Here is a 24094-nt window from a genome sequence, read left to right as displayed (position 1 = left end):
CATATAGTGTTTGTCATGTCCGTCCTCCGTCCTTTTTGCTTTTAGCTCTGTGTTTAGCTCAGTTTCAAAGAAACTATTTAAGATATTTCCATCGAACTCTACAGATACATATTGGTACATATTGGTATTATCTATTCATCTGCATCAGTGTTTATTTTTACCTTGACCTTTCCTGTGACCTTGACCTCACTTTTCTATCTTTGATATTTAGCTCAGTTTGAAAGCAACTAGTTATTGACAATATGTTTATCAAAACTCTTACACTGATACATATTAGAGGTAGCAATTCAGTTGTGGTATTGTTATATGACTTGAACTTCCTTGTGACCTTGACCTCACTATTTTCTATTGTGGTGTTTAGGTCAATTTCAAAGCAACTATTGACAATCATTTTATGAAAACTCTTACACTGATACATTAGTGGTAGCTATTCAAATGCGGTATAATTTCATTACCTTGATCTTCCCTATGACCTTGACCTCACTAATTCCTATTTTGGTGTTTAACTCAGTTTCAAAGCAATTAATGATGCATTTTTTTGTCCCATTCAGAATATGGCCAGGGCATATAGTAGTAGAGCAGATTTAGAAGTCAAACTTCAATTAAATTGGTGTTTGCCATGTCAGTTTATGATATCCAGGTGTATAAATGAGGATTAGCATTTCATGCGAATATAAAATTTTGTTTTTGTTAGAAATCATTTTGAATAATCTTTCTATTGATAGCTTGGCAACATTTAAACATTGCAAATGCTTTATCTTTTTAGCAATTTTCTTATAATTTTGGTAAATTTTAATAATGTTCAGAGTGAAATGAATCGGCGATACTTGAGTTAGATAGTTTCAAGATGAAAAAATTCTAAAAAAAAAGTTGATTTTTTTTATTAGAACACTTCTCTTTGCCATAGGAATAATGCAGTGTATTGATGAGGGGGAGTGTTAGAATTGTATTCCTTATTTATGTGGGATATGACTTGTAAACAACTGAGATTTAACTGTATTAAAGTTTTTAGAGTTAATAGCAATAGTGTTTCAAAGGTTCTCTTTATATTGTATACATTTGTGATATGACTTAAACACCATTCAGATTTACCTGTATACGGGCTAGCACCACATCAGACTAAGTTCACTTAAGGTTTTGACCCTGATATTAACACAACAAAGTGTATTCCCAGTTGTGAAAGCACTGCATTTCTCTTTTAATTCATGCTAAGGTGAATGAAAAAGTATGCAGCAATTTTCCATCTCCATCTATGGACATATTTCGAGTTAGCAAGATATATAAGTCGGAGAAGATGTGGAAGATTCAGTGGTGCCTTATTTTTCGATTTCATAGAGATATTTCGAATCGACATATGAATGAAAATGATTATTGTTAACAGATTATACGTCGTTGACATAGCTAAATATCGAGTTGAAGGCCACAGCAAGACAGTTTTATTCTCATGAAGAAGCTTTTGAATAAAATCTGCTTTATAAGAATACAAAAACAGGTCAGCTATATTGTAGCCAAGGAGCACAACTCGTGCCCATGGGAATTCCAACAGACTGTTGGAAGATCTAATTACCAAAGACTATCAACTACAGTATATCTTTATTTCAACTTCAGAGTGCAAGGTGAAGATAACGAACAGTGATCAATCTCATAACTCCTACAAGCAATACAAAATAGATAGTTGGGCAAACACGGACCCCTGGACACACCAGAGGTGGGATCAGGTGCCTAGGAGGAGTAAGCATCCCCTGTTGACCGGTCACACCCACCGTGAGCCCCATATCCTGATCAGGTAAACGGAGTTATCCGCAGTCAAATCAGTGTTCCAAGAACGGCTTAAAAATCGGTATGAAACACGTCAGACAGCATTTGACCTAATGCGAGGTACTTGGAATCAGAGTGGCATTTAACAGAGTAATGTTTGAATGACTGATCACTACATATGTAGATATGAATGTTTCTTTTTTCCATCTTTATTGAAGAAGCAATTGTCTATGACGTCAAAAAGTATATTTGATTTATTGTGAGGAATGGTCGTGTAAAATGTTGAAAAGTCATACGTTTTGATGTAGTTGATTTGAGGGGGAAAAAATTCCGATTCCAAATTTACTAAAAGTTCTTTAGATATTTTTTTTTAAGAATTCACATTTGATTTATATCACTTGTAGCATATGTTGTGGCATGATAAGTTTTGAAGCTTTGTTAATATTTTCTTAGGGAATACAGATTGCGATTAGGTAGAACATTTACTCTATCCAGTAACATGCTAAGGGGAAAAGGCAGCTTGTGCTTATACGTTTTTACCCGAGCCAATCAGAACATCATCCGCCCTTTCCCGTGAAGTCACGGTGTGGTGTTTTTTTTTTTCATCTCACCTTGACGGATAAGACCGAGTGATGATCTGATTGCACTGGAGTTTGCAATCGTAACAGTTCCGCAATTGTTACCATCACTGGGTTTCATGACGCAACCTTTATTTATTGGAACCCAAACAAGGTAGCATGTGACCGTATACAAAATATTTGGAGGTGGCGAGTAACCTTACACAAACACAAATACATGTTTATCGAATTTGGCAATGTTTCATGAACAATTATCAAGAGAATTTTTAAAAACTGATCTTTAGGGTGTGTAAAAAACGATTTTTGTGTTTTATATTTTAACAAAAAAAGAAGAAGAAGAAAATGATTTACATTAAGTGATCTAATTTTTAAACTTGTATACTAGCGGGAAAAGGAAACTGCATTGAAAAATTTAGTATAATTTTTCTACATTTATTGTTTATATTTATAAAATCTAAAGAATCGATAAAGGTGATGTTTTTGAAAGATATCGGATAGTACCTGACTCATATGCACGGACTTTTCATGGATAGTGAACACATGTTCTTTATTAGAGTGTTCTTACGCACGAGTTTTACTGGCCAATACTGTTTGGAGTAAGACGTGTAAAAGGTTTGTTTGGACACTATTTGTTAAGGAAAGCACTTTATTTTGGCAACATTTACCCTTCTGTCATGCTACGACTCATTGAAAACCAACGTAATCGTGCTGTTGGGATGTTTCAAGCTGGAATGGCACAAAATATCGTTGCAAGACACTTTGGAGTTAATCGGAACACCATCCAGTCATTATGGAGATCTTTCCAACAATTTAGTAACACTCGGGATCGACCACGTTCTGGGCGTCCACGTGTGACGTCGCGTCGACAGGACAACCACGTTAGATTTGTGCACCTGATAAATCGTTTCCAGACAGTAAGTTTGATTGCTCGTATCATTCCTGGACTTCGACCAATCAGTCCAAGAACTGTGCATAGTCGTGTGTGTTTGCACAACATCAGACCAAGACGTCCAGCGGTGTGCCCAATACTGCCTCAACGTCATCATATCGCTAGACTAGCGTGGTGCAGACGACATCTATGATTCAGAATACAGGACTGGGCCAATATTCTGTTCACTGATGAATCCAGATTTCATTTGGATAGGCCATTGTAGAGTGTATCGTCGCGTTAGGGAGCGGTACCAGGACGCTTGTGTTGTGCAACGTCGATAATTCGGTGGAAGTAGCGTTATGGTGTGGGGTGGAATAACAGCATGTGGAAGTACCCCTCTATAAATTGTCAATGGAAATCTCACCGGCGTACTCTATCGAGACGAAATTATTCAGCGCCATGTGATATCCTTCATACAGAAACAGCAAAATCACATCACTCTGCAGCAAGACAACGCAAGGCCACATGTTGCACGTGTAGTCAGGGACATTTTTGTTCAACAGAATGTCGATGTCTTGCCTTTGGCCAGCTGTTTTCCCCGATTTATCGCCGATCGAGCACGTCTGGGATGAAATGGAATGACGTCTACGCCATTTACCAAATCAGCCAGTGATGTCACAATTTTGACTCGAGATAGGAAAAACTCCTCGTCTTCAAATTGAACATTGACATATGGAAAAGAAACACAAACAAGAAATAACTTTATTCACACAGAAAAGACACAAACAAAACCATTCACACTCTACACTCTCACTAGCACTCAAAACGCACACACTCAAATTGCATAACACATGACAATAAAACAATATACTTCGCTTTAAGTTAGACAGTCTATTTCATGAAAACCCCGACCAGCATACAGGTAAATAGAACTTTCAATGATTCATTAGTTCACAATAAGATGCGCACACATGGTAAGGATACTTGTACATGTTGTTTATGTCACCACTTGGTATCCGTAGTTGTAACACGCATTTCAGAGATTTCTCATTATGCCTCATCCAGGTATAATACGCTGGTACATATAGTAGAAGTAGAGTTTGACAATACTAGGAGTACAGGAACATTCACATGCAGTACAAGCAGACAGAACCACTACATGGATTACGTGAATAGCCTCAATGAGTATATATCAGAGGTCGCCTATAATAATTGGTCATGGTCGGGTTGCAGTCGGGATTTCTACATATACAAATACAGCTTAACTCTATAACAGCATAAGATTAACGAAAAGAATATATGTAATTGTGCATATATACAAAATATTTGCACAGAGTAAATTATCGCAGAAACACACTTACTATCATTCCACACAGGATTTCACACAGAAAAAACGGCACCATCAACACCCAGAATAGCACCACCACACAGGACTGTTCTATGACCACACAGGTCATTTATATGACCACACAGGTCCACACAGACATGGCTTAAGCGCTCTCGTTTGAAGGGCACACCTTCTTGACGACTCGTACTGAACTGACACACCCTATAGAATTGGTTTTACAAATCACGTGACCTCACTCTCGCCTAAATATATATACTCTCTCAAACAGGTTATGGCACACAATTAGGGACAAAATAAGTGACTATGTACATATTGTGACAAGTGACATTGACTGATTTAGGCCAGGCTTTAACCAACATCTTGAACAACATCCCTCAAGCATTTCTGAACACTTTAGTGGCATCAATGAGGAGCCGTTGTCAAGCATGCGTGAATGCAAATGGTGGTCACACGCGTTATTAACTTTGTTGATTCAAGTTTGAATATCAGTGTCTTTCGAATGTGCTCAAATTGACGTTATTCAACGTTAACATTAATGGATTATGAAATGTTATAACAAATACAGTATTACAAAAAATAAAATTCTTCATTGTTATTTAGTTTTTTTTCTTCATCTATTAAATAATGCACACTTTCCTTTTTCCGCTTGTAGACAAAGTTATATGACAACATAGAGAACCTCAGAAACGCTCGTCGAAGGAAGTGATGTTTTGTTGTTCATATCATAAAATGTAAATCATTTGTGATGTTGCACTCAACTTTTAAAGCTAAAATGACATTAAACCTTGTAAGTATCAATACTTTTTCTTAAATTTTCTATCATTGAATGAAGGTAGGAAACTCGGAACATTATTATCTAGATCACATTGTGTACCCTATTGAATGTGAACGTTAAGGTTCAAATCAAATATAAAAATTACCTCTTAATTAAAAAGCTACAAAATTTAAATACCCATTAGGTATATATATCATTACAGCTTTAGCAATAAAATTCACGGCGAGTGTAACCGGTCGACAGGGGATGTTTATTTATATGACAGGGGATGTTTACTCCTCCTAGGCACCTGATCCTACCTCTGGTATATCCAGGGGCCCCGGTTTGCCCAACTCTCTATTTTGTATTGCTTATAGGAGTTATTAGATTGATCACTGTTCGTTATCTTTACCTTTCATTTTACAACACATTTCGATTTCAACCTAGAATATGAAGTTTCTGTTAGAAACGCATGTCTCTCGTCCACATATTGCAGTCCTTTCTGAAAGCAACTTGTTCACACATTTATTTAGACATTTTTGATTTGTAATACATACTCTACAACCACTCTACAAGCATTCTTTAAGTACTCTACAAAATTTTGGCAGATTTTTTATCGTTGAATTTCACAGCTGATTTGTGACAATTGATCATTCTCATGCGTTGAATTAATACTGGACACTGCTTTTGTGAGGCTTAATGAAAGTTAGTAATTTTATCATTGAAATATATTCGTAGATATATGTAGTTGTCAAAAGTTATAAGCAGGAATGAAAATCGCTACAATAGACATGGGGATCGGTAAAATTACCTTAAAAGATTTCAAAATGATTTGGATAACATTACGTAGTCTCAAACATGATTGTTAGTGGATAATAAAAATCTTGCGGATAAAAAATTGAGCACGATTAGTATTTTGAAGACTTGGGCTCAAACAACACGCGCATTAAATGAAGTTGAGAATAACTACATGCATTTATATTGACGAAAGGCGAATATGACGAAGATTGATCAATATCATAACTCTCATAAGCATTACAAAATAGAAAGTTGGGCAAACATGGATCCCTGGATATACTAGAGGTGGGATCAGGAGTCTAGGAGGAGTAAGCAATCGATCAGGTAAACGGAGTTATCCATAGTCAAAATCAGTGTCCTAAGAACGGCCTAACAATCGATATGAAAAATTTCAGACACCATGATATGGTGAAATATACAGTCTAATGTATCATTTGCGACTGTTGGATGATAAATCATGTTTTACGTCGGTAAACATGGCGTACCATTTGAGATGTTCATTTTCAGAAAATGTTGAACATCTGTACCGTGTAAAGTAGACAATTATTTTAATTGGTTGTATTACCATATTTTTATATCCTTAGGATATATTAAGAATTTTAATATGGAACTTGGCAAGTAATGATAATTAGCTGAAAATTGCCATAAATGGTCACACCTGTCGTAAGGCAGATATCTTGCGAACGGCCTAACAATTGGTATGAAACATACCAGACAGTATTGGCAAACTAGATTGTTATAACGACCATATAATTTGCGAAATGTTGACTTTAAACGAGACTGTTGAAACCCCCGCACCATCATCTTGTTTGTCAGTAGACTCAAGGCGGCCCCCAGTGGGCCCAGGACGAAGCCCTGGTAGGGGTCCAGAGGGTGAAGTCCCCGGAAGCTCCTGGATTTTACAGATTGAAATATGTCATTTTTAATAAAGTGAAATTAGTCAAATGACGCAAATTTTAAGGGTTTCTGGAAAAATTAAGCTCTCTCTATAAAGTACTTCAAGAAATCAAAAGATTTTGTCATTTATTTCTCCGGGAATGGAAGAAATTATTGCTTCTTTTATTGTTTAATACATTTTTCTAAACAAGATACCAAGATTTACCTTAAAATTGGAAATTTTGAGGAGGGAGGGGGCGCCGGCTGTGTCCCCTTAAATCCACCACTGACTTCGCCCTATCCCTGCAACCCCCCTCCCCCACCAAGACTTTGCACTGGACTCACTAGGGATCTTAAGACAGTCCTCAGACATCCAGCAGTTTACTTCATCCTTTCGTTCAGAATTATCTAGATCAGCCAGTGGTTAAATAGGAGACTAGTTTGAATATGCTGATCACATTAGACGCATAAAGCGATATATTACTGAGCTACCGTGACCAGGTCCTGGACTAATTATTTTTAAAAATACGTAGCTAGCTCTAGTGATGGCGACCCCCCGATTATTTTTTTCGCATAAAAACGATCAATTAATGGAGGGGGTTACGCCATTACACTTAGCAAATACAGTACATTCCTGCGAAACGTGGCTACTGAACTTTACCTCTTCAGCATCTCGCGCATTACCAAATTCGATAAACGATAACTTAAGATTAATCCATTGAATAGTTGTAACAAACCAAACTCGATGTTAACAATTGGTGGGGACCCAAGGGCCGAATTAAGTCCCCCGAATCTACTGAATTCTGACTAAATAAAAATGTGCATGCTTTTCTGGACAGTTCTTTTTTTTCAAATGATCGGGGGGTCGCCATTACTAGAGTTAGCTACGTATTTTTAAAAATAACTAGTCCGGGACCTGGTCGCGGTAGCTCAGTAGCTAAGACATAAAGACAGTGATTGCTCCTTTGCCAAACACTCGGCATTTAAAAGTGAGAATCACGGTTCTCTCCGTAATGACCTTAAAAACAGATATTCCGTATCGCTGCACAGGCGTTGGCACGATAAAGAACCGTCATTGCTACGGCCCTGTCATCGTCGGTTACCCACGGGTGCTTCTATTCGAGCGTGAGTGGTTTGCGACGATGCAGCCCTGTGTGCTAAGCAAGTCTAGAGATGTGGTACATCAGTGACGTTAACTAATGAAATTCTTCGTAACAAATCAAACTAAACATTCCCTGGATACAATATACAAATGAAAAATTATGCAATGCAAATGGAATATATAGAATACAAATGGAAAATTATACAATACAAATGGAAAATTATACAATGCAAATGTAAAATTATACAATACAAATGGAAAATATAGAATACAAATGGAAAAGATCAAATATTGCAATGTTTGATATGCCATAGTTGTGAACATCTTTATTTAGATATCATTACTATTTACAAAAGGATCAAATCCCAAGTTTTAATACTTTACATGTCTCTCTGTTTTACGAAGTTACATTAGCCTCTTCTTAAGCTGTTTAGATTGTCTCAAACTTGTAGACATACTGCAAAAATGACAATTTCATCGCCGAATTGTCAGCAATTCCGGTTCATTATAATATTGACTCTGTATGACTGCAGCAGTATAAATATCGACTGTCCACCACTATACTTACTGATAATCGGGAAACAACTCGTCATAAAATAATGCATGCGTGCGGATGTTGCTACCTTTAAATGGGTAAGGTAATCAAATAATGTTCTTCTTATTTTAAGAAAAAGAATGCTTTAATTTCATGAATGATTATCATCTTTATTTAATTTCGCATTGCTACGTTTAATTGGGTAAAGTAATCAAATAATGTTGTTCTTTTTTAAGAAAAAGAATGCTTTAATTTCATGAATGATTATCATATTTATTTAATTTCGCATTAGATGTCGTCAAGTTTTGAAGATTAAAACGTCTAAAGTATACAAAACATTGCATTTCTTGTTTGAAATCAAAATATGTCATTGTAGTCCTGTGGAAAGGACTTTTTTGTATGAATTTGTTTGGAGTTTCACATATAGGACCATTTAGCAATTTGGTTTCATTAGCTTTTTATCAAGTGTGATTAAAACGTTTGCGGATTTTATTAATACATGGCCGTCAAACAAAAGTAACCCTATATAAAGGAAGATAATTCTCAGTTTAAGGATTTAATTCGTTCTGGTGTAGGATTAGTGATATCTAACTTTTACATTGTAAGATAAAAATAAATCAGCAAAATTTTAGCAACATGTTAGGTAATAAAAAATCACCGACGTTTCAGTGTGTGTCTGTCTGTGTGTTTTTCTCTTTCTGTGTGGGAGTGCGTTTCGTCTGTTACCTCATTCCTATGCACAGTTACATGTAAATCACTACTACATTGTAAAACAAACATTTTGAACATCAATTTGAAGATGGTTATCTTGCTCAGATAGGATTCGTGAAAAACGAAAATACATTGTCATAACTAACCAAATATTCCTAAAACTCGGCACGAAAAATAAAACGGAATATGTTGAGTTCATTCATTACCTGATTGTTTTGTTGTAACAAGCGTAGAGTGATTTAAAGGTAACGTACACAGGACACATGTATTTTGCGCTTGCAAGCAAATATATGAGTAATAATTGATTATCTATACAAGAATATTGGAAAACAAACATTTATTGCGATTATATTAGAGGTCAAATCCACCGAAAATACATTGACTTAAACTTTAAAATGATGTATATTGTGAAGAAAAGTTTAAAAGGGGAAGCCATCATGTTTGTGTAATTTTGATCCTCGTTGTTTTCTTCCTTACATGTTTAAAAGTTACTTCTATTGTCTGTGAAGACATCAAAGGCAATCAAGATGCCGTTGTTATGTTTCGTAAAATGGGTCATTCCAGTGATGGTCTTGGTGATATGCTAAAGATTAATCTTTCAATGTAGATAAAACCTGCCTATCTGAATTATTTTACCAAACTGGATACCTCATAAAAATGAGTTTTCATCTTCTTCGGCATAACACAGATGAGTAGCAATCTTCATAGTTCGAGGCAGTTGCAGATAACTGCAAATTTTATTCGGGCATTCCATATTGCATAAAGTGTGTTGATATTTATCAGTACTAATGTTTATATGTGGATTTTATTAGAAGTACCAGAGAGAAACTAACTTGGAGATATAGTTTTCCAGGCATGTAGCAACTATCCCTTCCGTTTTTGGCAACGTACCTTTTTCGTGTATTGTACAAGTTGAATATTGCGGTGTTTCGAGGATCTCGTTTAAGGTCATCATTTCGCAGGTTCTGCGATCGTTGTGGCGATCTGGTTTGCCCATAGAGCCTGTCATTGGGTCGAGCACTGTTTGGAATGATTCGTGCCGGTTGTTGGACATCTTTTGGTACACTGAATCTGGCTAGGAATTACTCCACTTACTTGAATGATATAGGGTTAAGGGCACGTGTGACCAGTCGGCAGGGGATGCTTACTGTCCCTAGGCACATAACCCCAGCTCTTGTATATCCAAGGATCCGTGTTTGCCCAACTCTCTAATCTATATTTTGTATAGGAATTATGAGATTGATCATTCGTCGTTATCTTCACCTTTCATTCTGTAAATCAACTAATATTGCACAGCTTGACCTGCATTGCATATTTGAAATGTCCACAAAAATACTCATGAGGTTCGTAGCAAAACGTGGTATTCTCCCTTTTTAGGATTATATACAACGTTCACTTTACGTACAAAGTTAGACCTAAAGAGAGCTCCTCAGCTTAAAAAAAACTGTGATTGTAGTGAAAACATAAAAATATTGATAAATTGAACTGAATGATCAACCCTGACCACCCCCCACCCCACCCCTCACCCCCCCCCCCCACCCCTCATCCCCCCCAACCCACCCACACACACACACGATTTAGAGGCTAGAATGTGTTTAACAATACTTTTCAGACAATATTGTGAAATAAACTCCCACTTTTTTTCGAAAACCAATGACATGTGCCTATTTTTTAAAAATTACTTCTGAAATTATCTGCATCCATTGTATTATAACTTGGAAATAGATAAATTTCATATTCGGCTTTAACGACCTTCGCTCTTTCAGAACTCTAAAATATTTGACAAAATGTACATTTTAAAATGTTTTTGCATAAAATCGAACGAAGAAAATATTGTACTTATCATAAATGCAACAAAACAACATACAAAATAATTTAATAACATGTACACCGTTTGTTTAAGTTACTTTGTGAAATGGTATCCTACCCCCAACTTCCTGTGTAAGGGGATTAACTGCAGAAATATAGGCCATTGTGAATTTAACCTCTTCTCTGGTTCATTCTTTGAAAAGCAATGTCCCATGCCTGTACGAGGCCCACATCTTTCTACATGATGTTTTAAATGTCATGGGGTCCATGTTCGTCCAACTAACTATTTTGTATTGCTTGTGGGAATCATGAGATTGATCACTGTTCGTTATCTTCACCTTGAATCTTAATTGTGTATTCCTAATAGGAGTTGTGAGATTGATCACTGTTCGTTTTCTTTCCTTTTCATTTTTTTACTGATAGCAAATAACGAGAAGTCTGATGTTTCTGGTGTTGTTAAAGATTAATGATGACGGCTCTGCTTATGCTGATTCATCACTATCTCTGGTATTTCTGAATAAATCAAAATCAATCATTACAACTTATAAGATCTTCTAATATCGCTATATTTTATCTTAAGTAACCAGAAGGACGGATAAGTTTGATACAGACTAGTATAATTTCATGAATAAGTGATATACATCTAATCATGTAGTTGTGTGAAAGTACGAGTTAAACTGCTAAAATGTTAACACTGCCTACATTTTTAAAAAATACAAAACCAAACACGATGCTACGTGTTTGAATCATATCCATTGTTTCATCATTTCATATAATATGAAATTCTTTTATTCCATATCAATAAGCACTCTCTGAATTAATATTAAATGCAAAAAGAGCCTTCAAGTGCGGTGTGGCTTTGTCATGGATACGGTCATACCTCAGTGATCGATATTAACGCATTGGTATAGGTTGGTCAGAATCCAGAGACTTTCATCTGGAATTTGGTGTTCCTTAGGGGTAGGTCCTCGGACCAAAGCTATACAGCCTGTTTGCTAAGCCAATTTGTGATATATGCCGTAAACATAGTTTACAGTGCTATGCAGATGATACTCAATTATATATGGCAATAACACTTACCAGCAACTGGATTAACATAACATCTCGTTTGCAAATTTGCCTATCTGATATTAGTTCTTGGATGCATTCCAGCTTCCTAAAGTTAAATCAAGAAAACGCGGAGCTTATTGTCTTCGCAGTAAAACACAGGGTTAATTATTTTAATGAATTCAGCATCAACTTTGACGGAACCAAAATTAACGTTTCATAATGTGTGAAAAAACCTAGGAATCTTTTTCGATTTTATGCTAAATATGGACCACCAGGTTCGAAGCATCGCATAAATCGTATTACTATCAACTACGTAATATTGGCCGAATATGACCGTTAATATCGGAGAGTGCTTGTAAGACCCTTATATGTTCACTTGTGATCTCTAGTTTGGATTATGGCAATGCCTTACTGTACGGTATAAGTACCAGTTCCTTGACTAGACTCCAAAGGATTCAAAACACTGCCGCCAGGATCATTACACGTATAAAAAAAATATGACCACATAACACCCATGTTAGTAAATTTACATTGGCTCCCTGTAGAACAACGAATCCAGTACAAACAGCTGCTACGGACTTTTATAGCTTTAAATGGAACATCGCCATTACAACTCAACTGTATGACAAACGGGATGATTTCAGCTTCTCCATCGTCAACTTCCCACATTTATGTAGCAATATTCCATTATCACCTGCATATGGTGTCTATATATCTCAACTGATTCGATATGCAAGAGCTTGTTCTGGGTATAGTCAGTTTTTAAATCGAGGTAAGCTACTGACAAACAAGTTGATGGTACAGGGATTTCAACAGTCTCGATTGAAGTCAGCATTTCGCAAATTCTATGGTCGTTATAACGATCTAGTTCGTCAATACAACCTCGCATTGGGTCAAATGCTGTCTGACGTGTTTCATACCGATTGTTAAGCCGTTCTTGGCACACTGATTTTGACTGCGGATAACTCCGTTTACCTGATCAGGATATAGGGCTCACGGCGGGTGTGACCGGTCAACAGGGGATGCTTGCTCCTCCTAGGCACCTGATCCCACCTCTTGTATATCCAGGGGTCCGTGTTTGCCCAACCATCTATTTTGTATTGCTTGTAGGAGTTATGAGATTGATCACCGTTATCTTCACCTTGCATTTACAAGAACTTGTCAACATTTTACACACCTTGTAGAAAATCTATGTTTCTGGTGCAGTCACTTGCACATACAAAGACATATGGGCACAGACGGTTCGACGTGGTGAGTGCTACACTGTGGAACAATCTACCCCAAGACCTGAGATCTGAGAGGAATTTTATTCGTTTTAAAAAGTTATCAAAAACTTACCTTTTTACCATTGCTTACCCAGATTCTTCTTAGTGTTTATTTAGAATTGCTCATTTTTAAATTGACCTTATTACAATGGACAACACAGCAATTTTACATGTGAACATTACTAGTCCTTTTAAAGTTATATGTATATTCTTAAACGTTTTTTTAACTTGCACTTTAAGCTCTAGTATTTATTAAGTAAGTTTTATACTCTTATGTCCATCGGTGTTTTATGTACAGCGCTTTAGAGTAATTTTATATTATATTTAGCGCTTTCTAAATTTTGTATAATGATAATAATAAAAAGTCAATTCCATTCACATAGGTTACGCGCCATTAGAGGGTTCAAAACCGTATCTTTTCAACTTAGGCGCATCCAAATTTTCTGAAAGTTTGGGTCCTTCGGAAAACAATACATATATATTCTCTGGTCCGACTTTATAAAGCAATTCAAAGCATTTCCATTTTTACAGATAATCAAACTTTTGTGCAGTTTTTTCCTCTGCATACTGAGTGTCTCTGATGACTTCAATTTACCACAGAAAAGTAACTTGCCTGTATACAGTTTTATCAAACAGCAGTTAGAACTTTTGAAGTTACTTTAAAGTTGTTTATATTTTGAAAACTGTTTATGATCAAGCATATCATGTTGACAAAGTTTCTAAAATAAACCAGAAAACACAAACTTCTTAGGTAATGTTGATCTTGAACTTTTTTATAGTAACAAATGTGATGTTCCATCTCTTTGAATTCCAAGTGTTTCGCTATGGGAAGGAATTCTATGCATATTTTGTAAATATGTGAACGCATTAATCCCATTTTGGAACATTTTTTTCTTTACATAATGTCAGATTAGTGATTGACATAAAAAGTATGCTGGAGTTTCTCATTGACAATATTTTCATCGTCTTTGGTGATCAGATCTTTCAACAGTTTGTTTGAAAGTCTATAGACACGAACTGTATTTCTTTTTTAGATGACATGACTTCGTATATTTACGAGGTAAATTTATTGAAGATTCTATGTGAGAAAAACATTTCCTTCACCTTTTCATTCCGTACCTCCGTATTTTTAAGGATATAATTTCAGGAAAAGGGGTACTTTTCATTGCAGTGGGAGGGGGAAAGGTGGTATCATACTTTTGATGAAAGGTGAAGATAACGAACAGTGATCAATCTCATAACTACTATAAGCAAATCAAAATAGATAGTGGGGCAAACACGGATCCCTGGACACACCAGAGGTGGTACCAGGTGCCTAAGAGGAGTAAGCATCCCCTGTTGACCGGTCACACCCGCCGTGAGCCATATATCCTGATCAGGTAAATGAAGTTATCCGTAGTCAAAATCAGTGTGCCAAAAACGGCTTAACAATCGGTATGAAACATCTCAGACAGCATTTAACCCAATGACAGGTTTAATTGACGAACTAGATCGTTATAACAACCATATAATTTACAAAATGCTGACTTCAATCGAGACTGTTGAAACCCCTGTACCATCAACTTGTTTTTCAGTAGCTTGCCTCGATTTAAAAACTGACTATACACAGAACAACATCTTGCGTATCGAATCAATTCAGAGATATAAACACCATATGCAGGTGATAATGGAATATTGCTACATAAATATGGGAAATAGACGATGGAGAAGCTGAAATCATCCCGTTTGTCATACAGTTCAGATGTCAATTAATCTCTACCACTTATATATGCGAAATTGACAAAAATTGAACCCCGACCTGCTCCGTAGACAGCACTGATAAAAATGCTATTTCGTTCAAGTTTATTTTCATCGTTAGGTAGTGAACACTTTAAGATGTAATGTTCAACACAATAAAGGTAGCCGTGGGGGAAACTCGTGTCATCAATTTGCAGAAAAAATCAAATCTTGACCGCATGATACAAAAGGGTCCTTGTCTGTCTGTCCTCTTCAAAATTCCATATTGTTTATAGTATTTAGATGATTGATAAGTATTCGTTATGTTTACTTCAAGAAAATTTTGCCAGGTATGCATGAAGGCTTCATCCATAAAATCCATGTACAGTTGTACCCATCTTCAACATAAACGAGTTTGGCGTATCAGCATGTTATCATGTTTATAAAATATTATAACAATTTCATTTCAGTTTCTCATGAAAGTTTGGAATTGTCACATAAAATTTCATTAAAATGTCATTTCAGTTGGAGACAGAGAGTTTGCAATTTCCACGGATCCTGGTAGTCAGTGGAGCACTGAATTAAGGAGTCTCAACTTCACAGAACCTACAACATGGCAAATGTGAATGGAATGACAAGTCGAGACTGTCGACCAAATATATCCCTCAACTGTTCCCCTCATGTTGAACAAGACCATTATTCAATACCTATCAATGCCTTCTTTCTTTTCGTTGGAATTCTTACTCTTGTGTTCAATAGTGGTATATTAGTTCTTATTGTCAAGGAAAAGAAGATTAGACTTAACCTTTACCATTTCTTGGTACTGATATTGTGTGTGAGTGATGTTTTGGTAGGGTTGGGATTCATATTTGGTATCCTTCGCACAGTTCATCCAGCTTTTCAGACAAGCAAAGCTTTTGCAGTATTGAATGTTCTTTTAACGACAACAGGACTCTATATCTCGCTCTATCACACATTTTTGATCAGCTTGCAAAGGTTTTTGGTCATTTGTAAAGAAAAATGGAACACTCTAATTTTTCAACAAAACCGGAGGTACTTTGTATGTGTAAGTGGTTGGATAGCTATATTGATAAGCAACTGTATCTTCATTTCGCCACACCCGGCTTCACCTGGCAGTGATATAATATCATATGTCTATAATGGTCACTATCAGGCATACACAATATATATCAGATTTTTAACCACGTCTCTGCTATTTTCTACAGTGATTTTGTACCTAGTTACTATTGTATATATGCTGAAAACATACAGGAAAATTAGTCCCACTGGCGACTCCAACGCTTTACAAGTAATTGAAACAATCAACATTCACACGATAGAGCCACATCCCTCTCAAAAGGCATGTGTTTTTTCATGTCTGCCACATCAGGTCAGAGTGAGACCAATAAGATCGCGCGGTGAAGCTTCTAATCAGATTGGTACACTTACACGTAAAAAGGTTATGAGTACACTGTACCTGGTGGGTCTCTTGATCACGGTCCTTCTTATTTTTACAGGACCACTTGTTGTAACACTTTCATGGCGTGATACGTTCCCTACTAGACTCAGGGGCATACTGTTTGGTTTGTGTTGCATAAATTCTACGTTGAACCCAATCATATATGTGTGGAAGCTGGTGGATATCCGCGGAATTGTAAAATCGGCACTGTTTTGTTTGAACAGGTAAATTAAAACCTACATACCTAAGTAACAATCGGTTGACTTTGGTCAATCTCACTCCTTTCAGAATTGGCGGAGCGTGAAAGCCGATCATGATTTTCAAAGAATCTGCAATATTGGATGATACTTGAAAAGAGTGCCAGTTTCAAATTGGAATTTGAAAAGTGATATCAAATGTTGTACCTTCTCGTGTGTAATTGCTCCTGGATTTTATCACATATTGCGTTTAATACTTTGTACATGAACAACACTGTGATCTAAAAAGATTCTAGACGCTTTAGTTGAGTACGATGTTTGTTTGATTTGAATATAAAGATGAGGCGATACATGTTTTGTCATAAAACACTATACGCTCTAGGAAACATGTATCTCGTAACTTCAGTTTAGTATACTTTAATAGAGTGTCTGTGTTTGCCTTTCTCTTAATTTTGTATTCTTTATATGAAGTATGGAATTAATCACTGTTTGTTATTTTCACTTTTTCACTGTAAATATTGTGGTTAGAAACACTCGATGAGAATTGGTGAAGCAGTCTATAGACTTACATTTCGACTTTTACATGTGGGGTTTCACTTGGGTGTAACAGCCGATTTATGACAGTTCATATTCTCATGTATGAATTCAGCTCGGCAGTAAATCAGCATTGAACATCGCTATGTGAACTCTGGTTAGATGTACTGTATGTAAGTAATTTATTCATTTGTATATTTTTCTGTAAAAATTTTGAATAAATTGTTATCTTGAAATACTTTGTGATTGATTTCTGCTGGTTACAGGGTTTATTCTGACACATGACAATGTTTCATATATGTTTCGTTTGTTGTTGTTTTATTTTTGGTGTTTGTTATATTTTTTAACTATGTAAATGAGGAAAACTGCATGACACGGATTGTTAGCAGGTGCATTCACTGTTTCTACCTTTTACAACAAATGTAAACGATGCAATACGCAAAGCTAAATTTCAGTTGATATATGTAACATGATTTTGAAATGCAGGAAATTTTGCATTGACTTATTCATAATTGGATATGATTTGGTTCGAAGATATTCTTATTAACACAATAAATATGATCAGGAAGTTTGACAACATACACGTTCTTCTTTTAATATAATCAACATAATCGTCATAATTGTACAAAATTTGTTTTGAATGTAGCAATTGGAAGCATTAGTAAATGTACGAAGTCATAAATTAATTAATTGTATCAAGACACATGTACACACATAATAGCACACAAACACACACACACACACACACACACACACACACACACACACACACACACACATATATATATATATATATATATATATATATATATATAGGTAAAAAATAAAAATGAAACACGAAGACGTTTAGTCTACTAAACGTCTTCGTGTTTCATTTTTATTTTTTACCTATACTTTTACCGATCATTGCGAAAAGTAACTATTATATATATATATATATATATATATATATATATATAATAGTATTAATTATATCATTTGCCATCCCTTTAAATGTCAAGGTTCATTATTACATGTCTAATTCAACTAAGTATTCCAGGTGTGACTTTCTGGATACTCGGCTCATCTATCCCATATTGGGCTGGGTTGACAGCACAGCAGAGACCAGGGGCTCCAATGTATGTAAAACTTATACGGTACCAATTTTGATGCACCAGATGCGCATTTCGACAAATAATGTCTCTTCAGTGATGCTCAACCGAAATCTTTGAACTCCGAAATAACTATGAAGTTTTAGAGCTAACTATAGCCAAAAACAGCGTGCCAAAAAAGTGGAGCCAAATTCGTCCAAGGAAAAGAGCTATGCATGAGGGAGATAATCATTAATTTTGAAGTGAATTTCTAAATTTTATAACAGCAATTAAATATACATCCGTATTTTCAAGCTAGAAACCAGGTACTTAGCTATTGGGCTGTAGAGACCCTCGGGGACTAACAGTCCACCAGCAGAGGCCTCGACCCAGGGGTCATAATGTAAAACTTATACGGTACCAATTTTGATGCACCAGATGCGCATTTCGACAAATAATGTCTCTTCAGTGATGCTCAACCGAAATCTTTGAAATCCGAAATAACTATGATATGTAATACAAACACACCACACACACGTACGCGCGTCAACGTCTCACATGCAACATTTCTATGTATTCTGATATTTTTTTTAAAACAACATTGGGGACATAACTGGGGTTTAAATATGTACAATATTACCTCATTCACTCCTTGAAATTTGCTTATGTGGGTGCGTAATTGGTTTAAGGGCTTATATATTGGTATGTACTATAATTTTGATGTGAAATTTCACCTCAAATAAATAAGAATTACGAGTGTTACGGTCAAACACGGAAACAATATTACCTGTTTATTGACTGCAGGCGAGCTTACAAACACTTACCACATGGTAATTTCCTTTGACGTCAATTCATGATCAATTAGAGTGTGATTTTGAGAACAAATATTAAGGAGCCCTACTAATGAGAAAAGATGCAGGTGCCTACAGGGCACAAACTGATCTTTTAATGATGAAGTAGAAAGATATAAAAATCCTATAAATGAAACGTGCTGGAAGCAAGTGTATATTAAACAGTCCGTCAACGAACTTTTCCCACATTCCTTTAGATACTATACCATTAATATAACGGTCAGAGGTTCCTCTCAGCACTTTTCAAATACATCAATATATTTAGAATATATATTTTCAAATTATAATAATGGCAATGGAAAATTTACCTGAACTTTTGCACTGTTTAAATCAAATGGGATCATTAATGCAAAGAAGTCAATTCTAAAACATACCATATATGCAGATTTGGGACAATATCAAGGTCACAATATAGTATCAAAATCATATTTGTTCATACTATATCCGAAACAAAAGGAGGTATGTAATGTCAAATAAAAATAGCATAAAATCATATTCCAATCCTTTGACAAGGAACGTGACACAAAGACAGTTTATTACTTTTTTGGAGCTATATTTATTTTGAAATTCAACACAATCCAGAGGTTGCATTAACATTGTTCAGTTCATCTATGGTGGCTTTCAGAGACATATAGAATAGGTTTTCAAAATCTTGAAAGGAATCCAGCTAGGGTGACTGTAGATTCTATATTGTGTTGAAAGGTTGCAATCCAAGGTTGAATGATTGGTCAATAGTTTAAAAAATCTAGACATTTACGAATGAATTTCCAAGAAACAGCATCCAATGATTTTTCAGAGTCAATCATCAAGAGAACCCCAGGAATGTCATTTTCCTCCTTGAAATTCATAACATCATAAATCAGTCTAGTATTCTCACCCAGGTATCTGCCTGGTATGAAACCCGTTTGATCAGGACTGATAATGATATCTAATGTAATTTTGATCTTTTAACAATACACCCAGATCCATTTTATAAGCTTACTCCTCCTAGGCACCTGATCCCACCTCTGGTGTGTCCAGGGGTCCGTGTTTGCCCAACTATCTATTTTGTATTGCTTGTAGAAGTTATGAGATTGATCACTGTTCGTTATCTTCACCTTGCATAAGCAACATTAAATAACGTTATTGGTCTCCAGTTTTTAGGAAATATTTACTTTTACCCTCTTTTGGGTTACAGGTGATAATTCTTTGCTTCTGATTTACTGAAAATTCCCAATACTGTATCCAAAGTTTAAGGATAGAAACAAAAATGCTTTATCTTACTCCAGAAGACTTTATAAAAGTCTGTTGTAAAGCCGTCACTACCTGGGCTTTTATTGTTCGCCATACTTTTTAAAATATGTGTTGCTTCAGTATATGTTAATGTACCTTTCGAAGTATCTATTTGGGCATCATTGAAATTTTTCACTTCAATATCATTAAAAATGTCCTTAAGATCAGAATCAACACTTCCATCTTTCTTTTCATAAAGATTTTTACAATAAATTTCAATTTCATTCAAAATTGCCTCTTGATTTGTAATTTCATCCAAACTTTCTTCATCCTTTTTTAATTTTGGTATTATTTTGTTTGTATAGTGTCTGTTTTCTAAGTTAAAAAAAATACTTTGTGGGCTTTTCTTCTTTATCTGTCCACTTAGCTCTGGATCTAATTATATTGCCCATTAATCTGCGGTTTCCAAAAATGTCTAATTCCTTCTTTTTATCATTTATTTGTTGTAAATTTTCTTCATATTTTTCTTCTAAATTTTTAATACCTTTCTTTGACAAAGCTTGAGTAAGATATGGTTTTCCCTCAAAAGAGTTTCAAAAAAGTTGGTCATTGATAGTAAATTGTATTTCCGAGTTTGGTATGTTGGCGATGATTTCCGCTGCACACAGATAGTGCATAATTTTCTTTAGCATGTTCAATTGTCTCAATAGTTTTTATAAATTGCAAATCATGCAACAAAGAATTATTAAATTTACACAGTCCCTTTCCATGTATAAAGCTATCAAGTTTAAGAGTTATGAAAACGGAAGAATGATCTGACTTATAACTTGATATAGCATCACTTTCTTGTACCATCTGTAGCATTGAGTTTGATATGAGAAAGTATGCGCCATGTATATCTTATTTTTGCAGGATGAAGTTCTCTAAAGATATCAGATAAATTGTGGGATAAACTCATTTCTAATACCTCATCTCTTGCTTCGGGATTATTGATATGAAGGTATTTATGATAGTCTTTATCTATATCTAAAACTAAATTAAAATCACCAACTAAAATACTGTTATCATTTTCAAAGTCACTAATTACTTTAGAGACATTCTATCAAAGGAGGGATCATCTTCATTTGGACCATAAATTATAGCTAAAGTTGCCCGTACATAACCTAAGTTAATATCTAATACAAGGTAATTACCTGAGTTGTTACTTACATTTTTAAAAACTTTAATTACACACCGTCATTTTTAAGAACTTTGTATTCGAAATCATTGTTGAATGATTTAGTTATACCCCTAGATTGAGACCCAAAGGGAATTAAAGTAAACATCATATCCCCATTCATTTCTTACGTCTTCTTCCATATCTACAGTAAAGTGTGTGTCATGAAGACATAGTATGTTACATTGTAGTTGTCTGAATCATTGCAGAACATCTTTTCTTTTCTTAAAGTCATGCAGACCCTGACAATTTGCTGAAATGATTTTTAACTTAGACATGCAATCAATCAAGGGTTGATCTCAAATGCATAAGAATCATTACCTCCATTTTGTAATCAGTATATGATGTCAATCTATTACGAGTATTAGTATAGCCCTTATGTTTACCGACAGACGCTAGAAAAGAAAGGGAAAAGGAAGTATGGTAGTAAGAAGAATGCCTATTGGGTTTAGTTACAGAGATCCGCGCAATTTCCAAGTAGGTAGTCATCGTGGTCACGGTAGCGCAATGTTTGGTCATACTCTGCACATTTACATCGGATATGCCACCTGAAAGCTAACTTAAAATTTATCAGGACTGAATTCCAGAAAAGGGATTGCATAGTGTTCAGAATCCTCAAGTGGCATTTTCAATTCCGTAATAATCAAATTAACATAACAACATAACAAAAATCAATAATCAAATGTTTTTAACAATGACTGTCACTTTTTAAAATTGAAAACTGGTACATATTTACTCTTTGTTATCAAGAATTAGATTGGTTACTTCGTTCAGAATACCTTCCATAATGTTGAATCGTAGAGGCCCAATGTGCTCTCCAATCAATCCTGTTATGACAGCAGTAGTCAATCATGTAGAAAATAACAAAATATAGCAGTAGTAAATAATGTAGATAATGACAAACTATATCAGTAGTAAATTATGTTGATAATGACAAAATACAACAGTAGTAAATTATTTAGATGAAAGGTGAAGAAAACGAACAGTGATCAATCTCAAAACTCCTATAAGCATTGCAAAATAGATAATTGGCCAAACACGGACCCCCCCCCCCCCGGACACATCAGAGGTGGGATCAAGTGTCTAGGAGGAGTAAGCATTCCCTGTTGACCTGTCACACCCGCCATAACCCTATATGTGGATCAGCTAACCTGCGTAATCCATAATCAAAATCAACAATTAATATAAAACACGCCAGACAGCATCTGACCCCGTGACAGGTTGTATTGATAAACTAGATCGTTGTGATGACCATGGAACTTGCGAAATGCTGATTTTAATGGAGACTATTGCAAATCCTGTCACATCAACTTATTTGTCAGTAACCTACTTCGATTTAAAAACTGATTATACACTGGACAAGGTATTGTCTATCAAACAACAAAAAGATGAAGATAGCGAACAGTGGTCAATCTGACAACTCCTATACAGAATACAAGATTAAGAGTTGACCAAATACCAAGTTTGGGATCAGATGCATAGGAGAAGTAAATATCGTCTGTCGACCTGTTACATCTGTCGTGAGCCTTATACCTTGGTCAGGTAAACGGAGTTATCCGTAGAAAATATCAGTGTGTAGAGAACTGATTAACAATTGTTATGAAACACGTCTGACAACATTTGACCGAATGGCAGGTTGTATTGGCTGGCTAGATTGTTTTAACAACCATAATATTTGGAAATGCTGAATTCAAACGAGACAGTTGAAGCCCCTGCAACATCAATTTGTTTGTTTATAGTCTGTCTTGAATTAAAAATTGATCATATATAGAGCAAGCTATTGAGTATTGAATGAATGCGATATACAACTTACTATGGAATGTAGCATAGATATGGGAAGTTGACGATGGAGAAGCTGATACCACACCTTTTGTCATAAAGTTGAGTTAGTTTGCCGTTAACATCTATGTTTAATAAAATATCTAAATACAAAGTAGATGGTGTCTTTTATTTCGAGCTCACTGGAATATATTGAAACGATATATCAATGAAAATTATTATTGCGAATAGATAAAACATCGTTGATAGCTCTAAATGTCGAGTTGAAGGTCACAGCAAAAGATTGTTACTTCTGCCTTTAATATATATATATATATATATATATATATATATATATATATATATATATATTCTCATTAACAGATAAGAAATGATTTATTGAAGTAATGTTCTGGATTCCTATAGTCGATATTTAGTGAATTATTTGAACAATGAAATGCTTTCTTTCTTTGTTTTTTTTATCGAGTTATCAAAGTTGTAAACGCTGCAGAAAAAACATAAACCACTTTAGCCGGGCATGCAATTTTTTACTGCAATGATTGCTACCATTATTACCCAATAAAACAGCAAAGAAAATAGTCAATGGTTATATTCATATTTGTATG

At 35.3% G+C, this 24094-nt stretch overlaps 1 protein-coding gene across 2 annotated transcripts; it reads left to right on the top strand.

The window, feature by feature from the left end:
* Positions 1-90: 90 nt before the first annotated feature.
* Positions 91-17551, top strand: LOC125654286 (cannabinoid receptor 1-like). 2 transcript variants are annotated; one of them, XM_048884143.2, is made up of 2 exons: positions 91-1786; positions 15697-17551. In XM_048884143.2, exon 2 carries the CDS (start codon positions 15785-15787, stop codon positions 16856-16858), a length of 1074 nt encoding a protein of 357 aa, XP_048740100.1. In that variant the 5' UTR covers positions 91-1786; positions 15697-15784; the 3' UTR covers positions 16859-17551. The 2 variants fall into 2 exon arrangements, with proteins under 2 accessions (XP_048740100.1, XP_048740101.1); XM_048884144.2 differs by lacking the exon at positions 91-1786 and adding an exon at positions 13349-13441.
* Positions 17552-24094: the final 6543 nt, after the last annotated feature.

This window comes from Ostrea edulis, chromosome 7, assembly GCF_947568905.1.
Source record: "Ostrea edulis chromosome 7, xbOstEdul1.1, whole genome shotgun sequence".
Classification (NCBI taxonomy): domain Eukaryota; kingdom Metazoa; phylum Mollusca; class Bivalvia; order Ostreida; family Ostreidae; genus Ostrea; species Ostrea edulis.
This window is presented reverse-complemented; position numbering and strand designations above follow the sequence as displayed.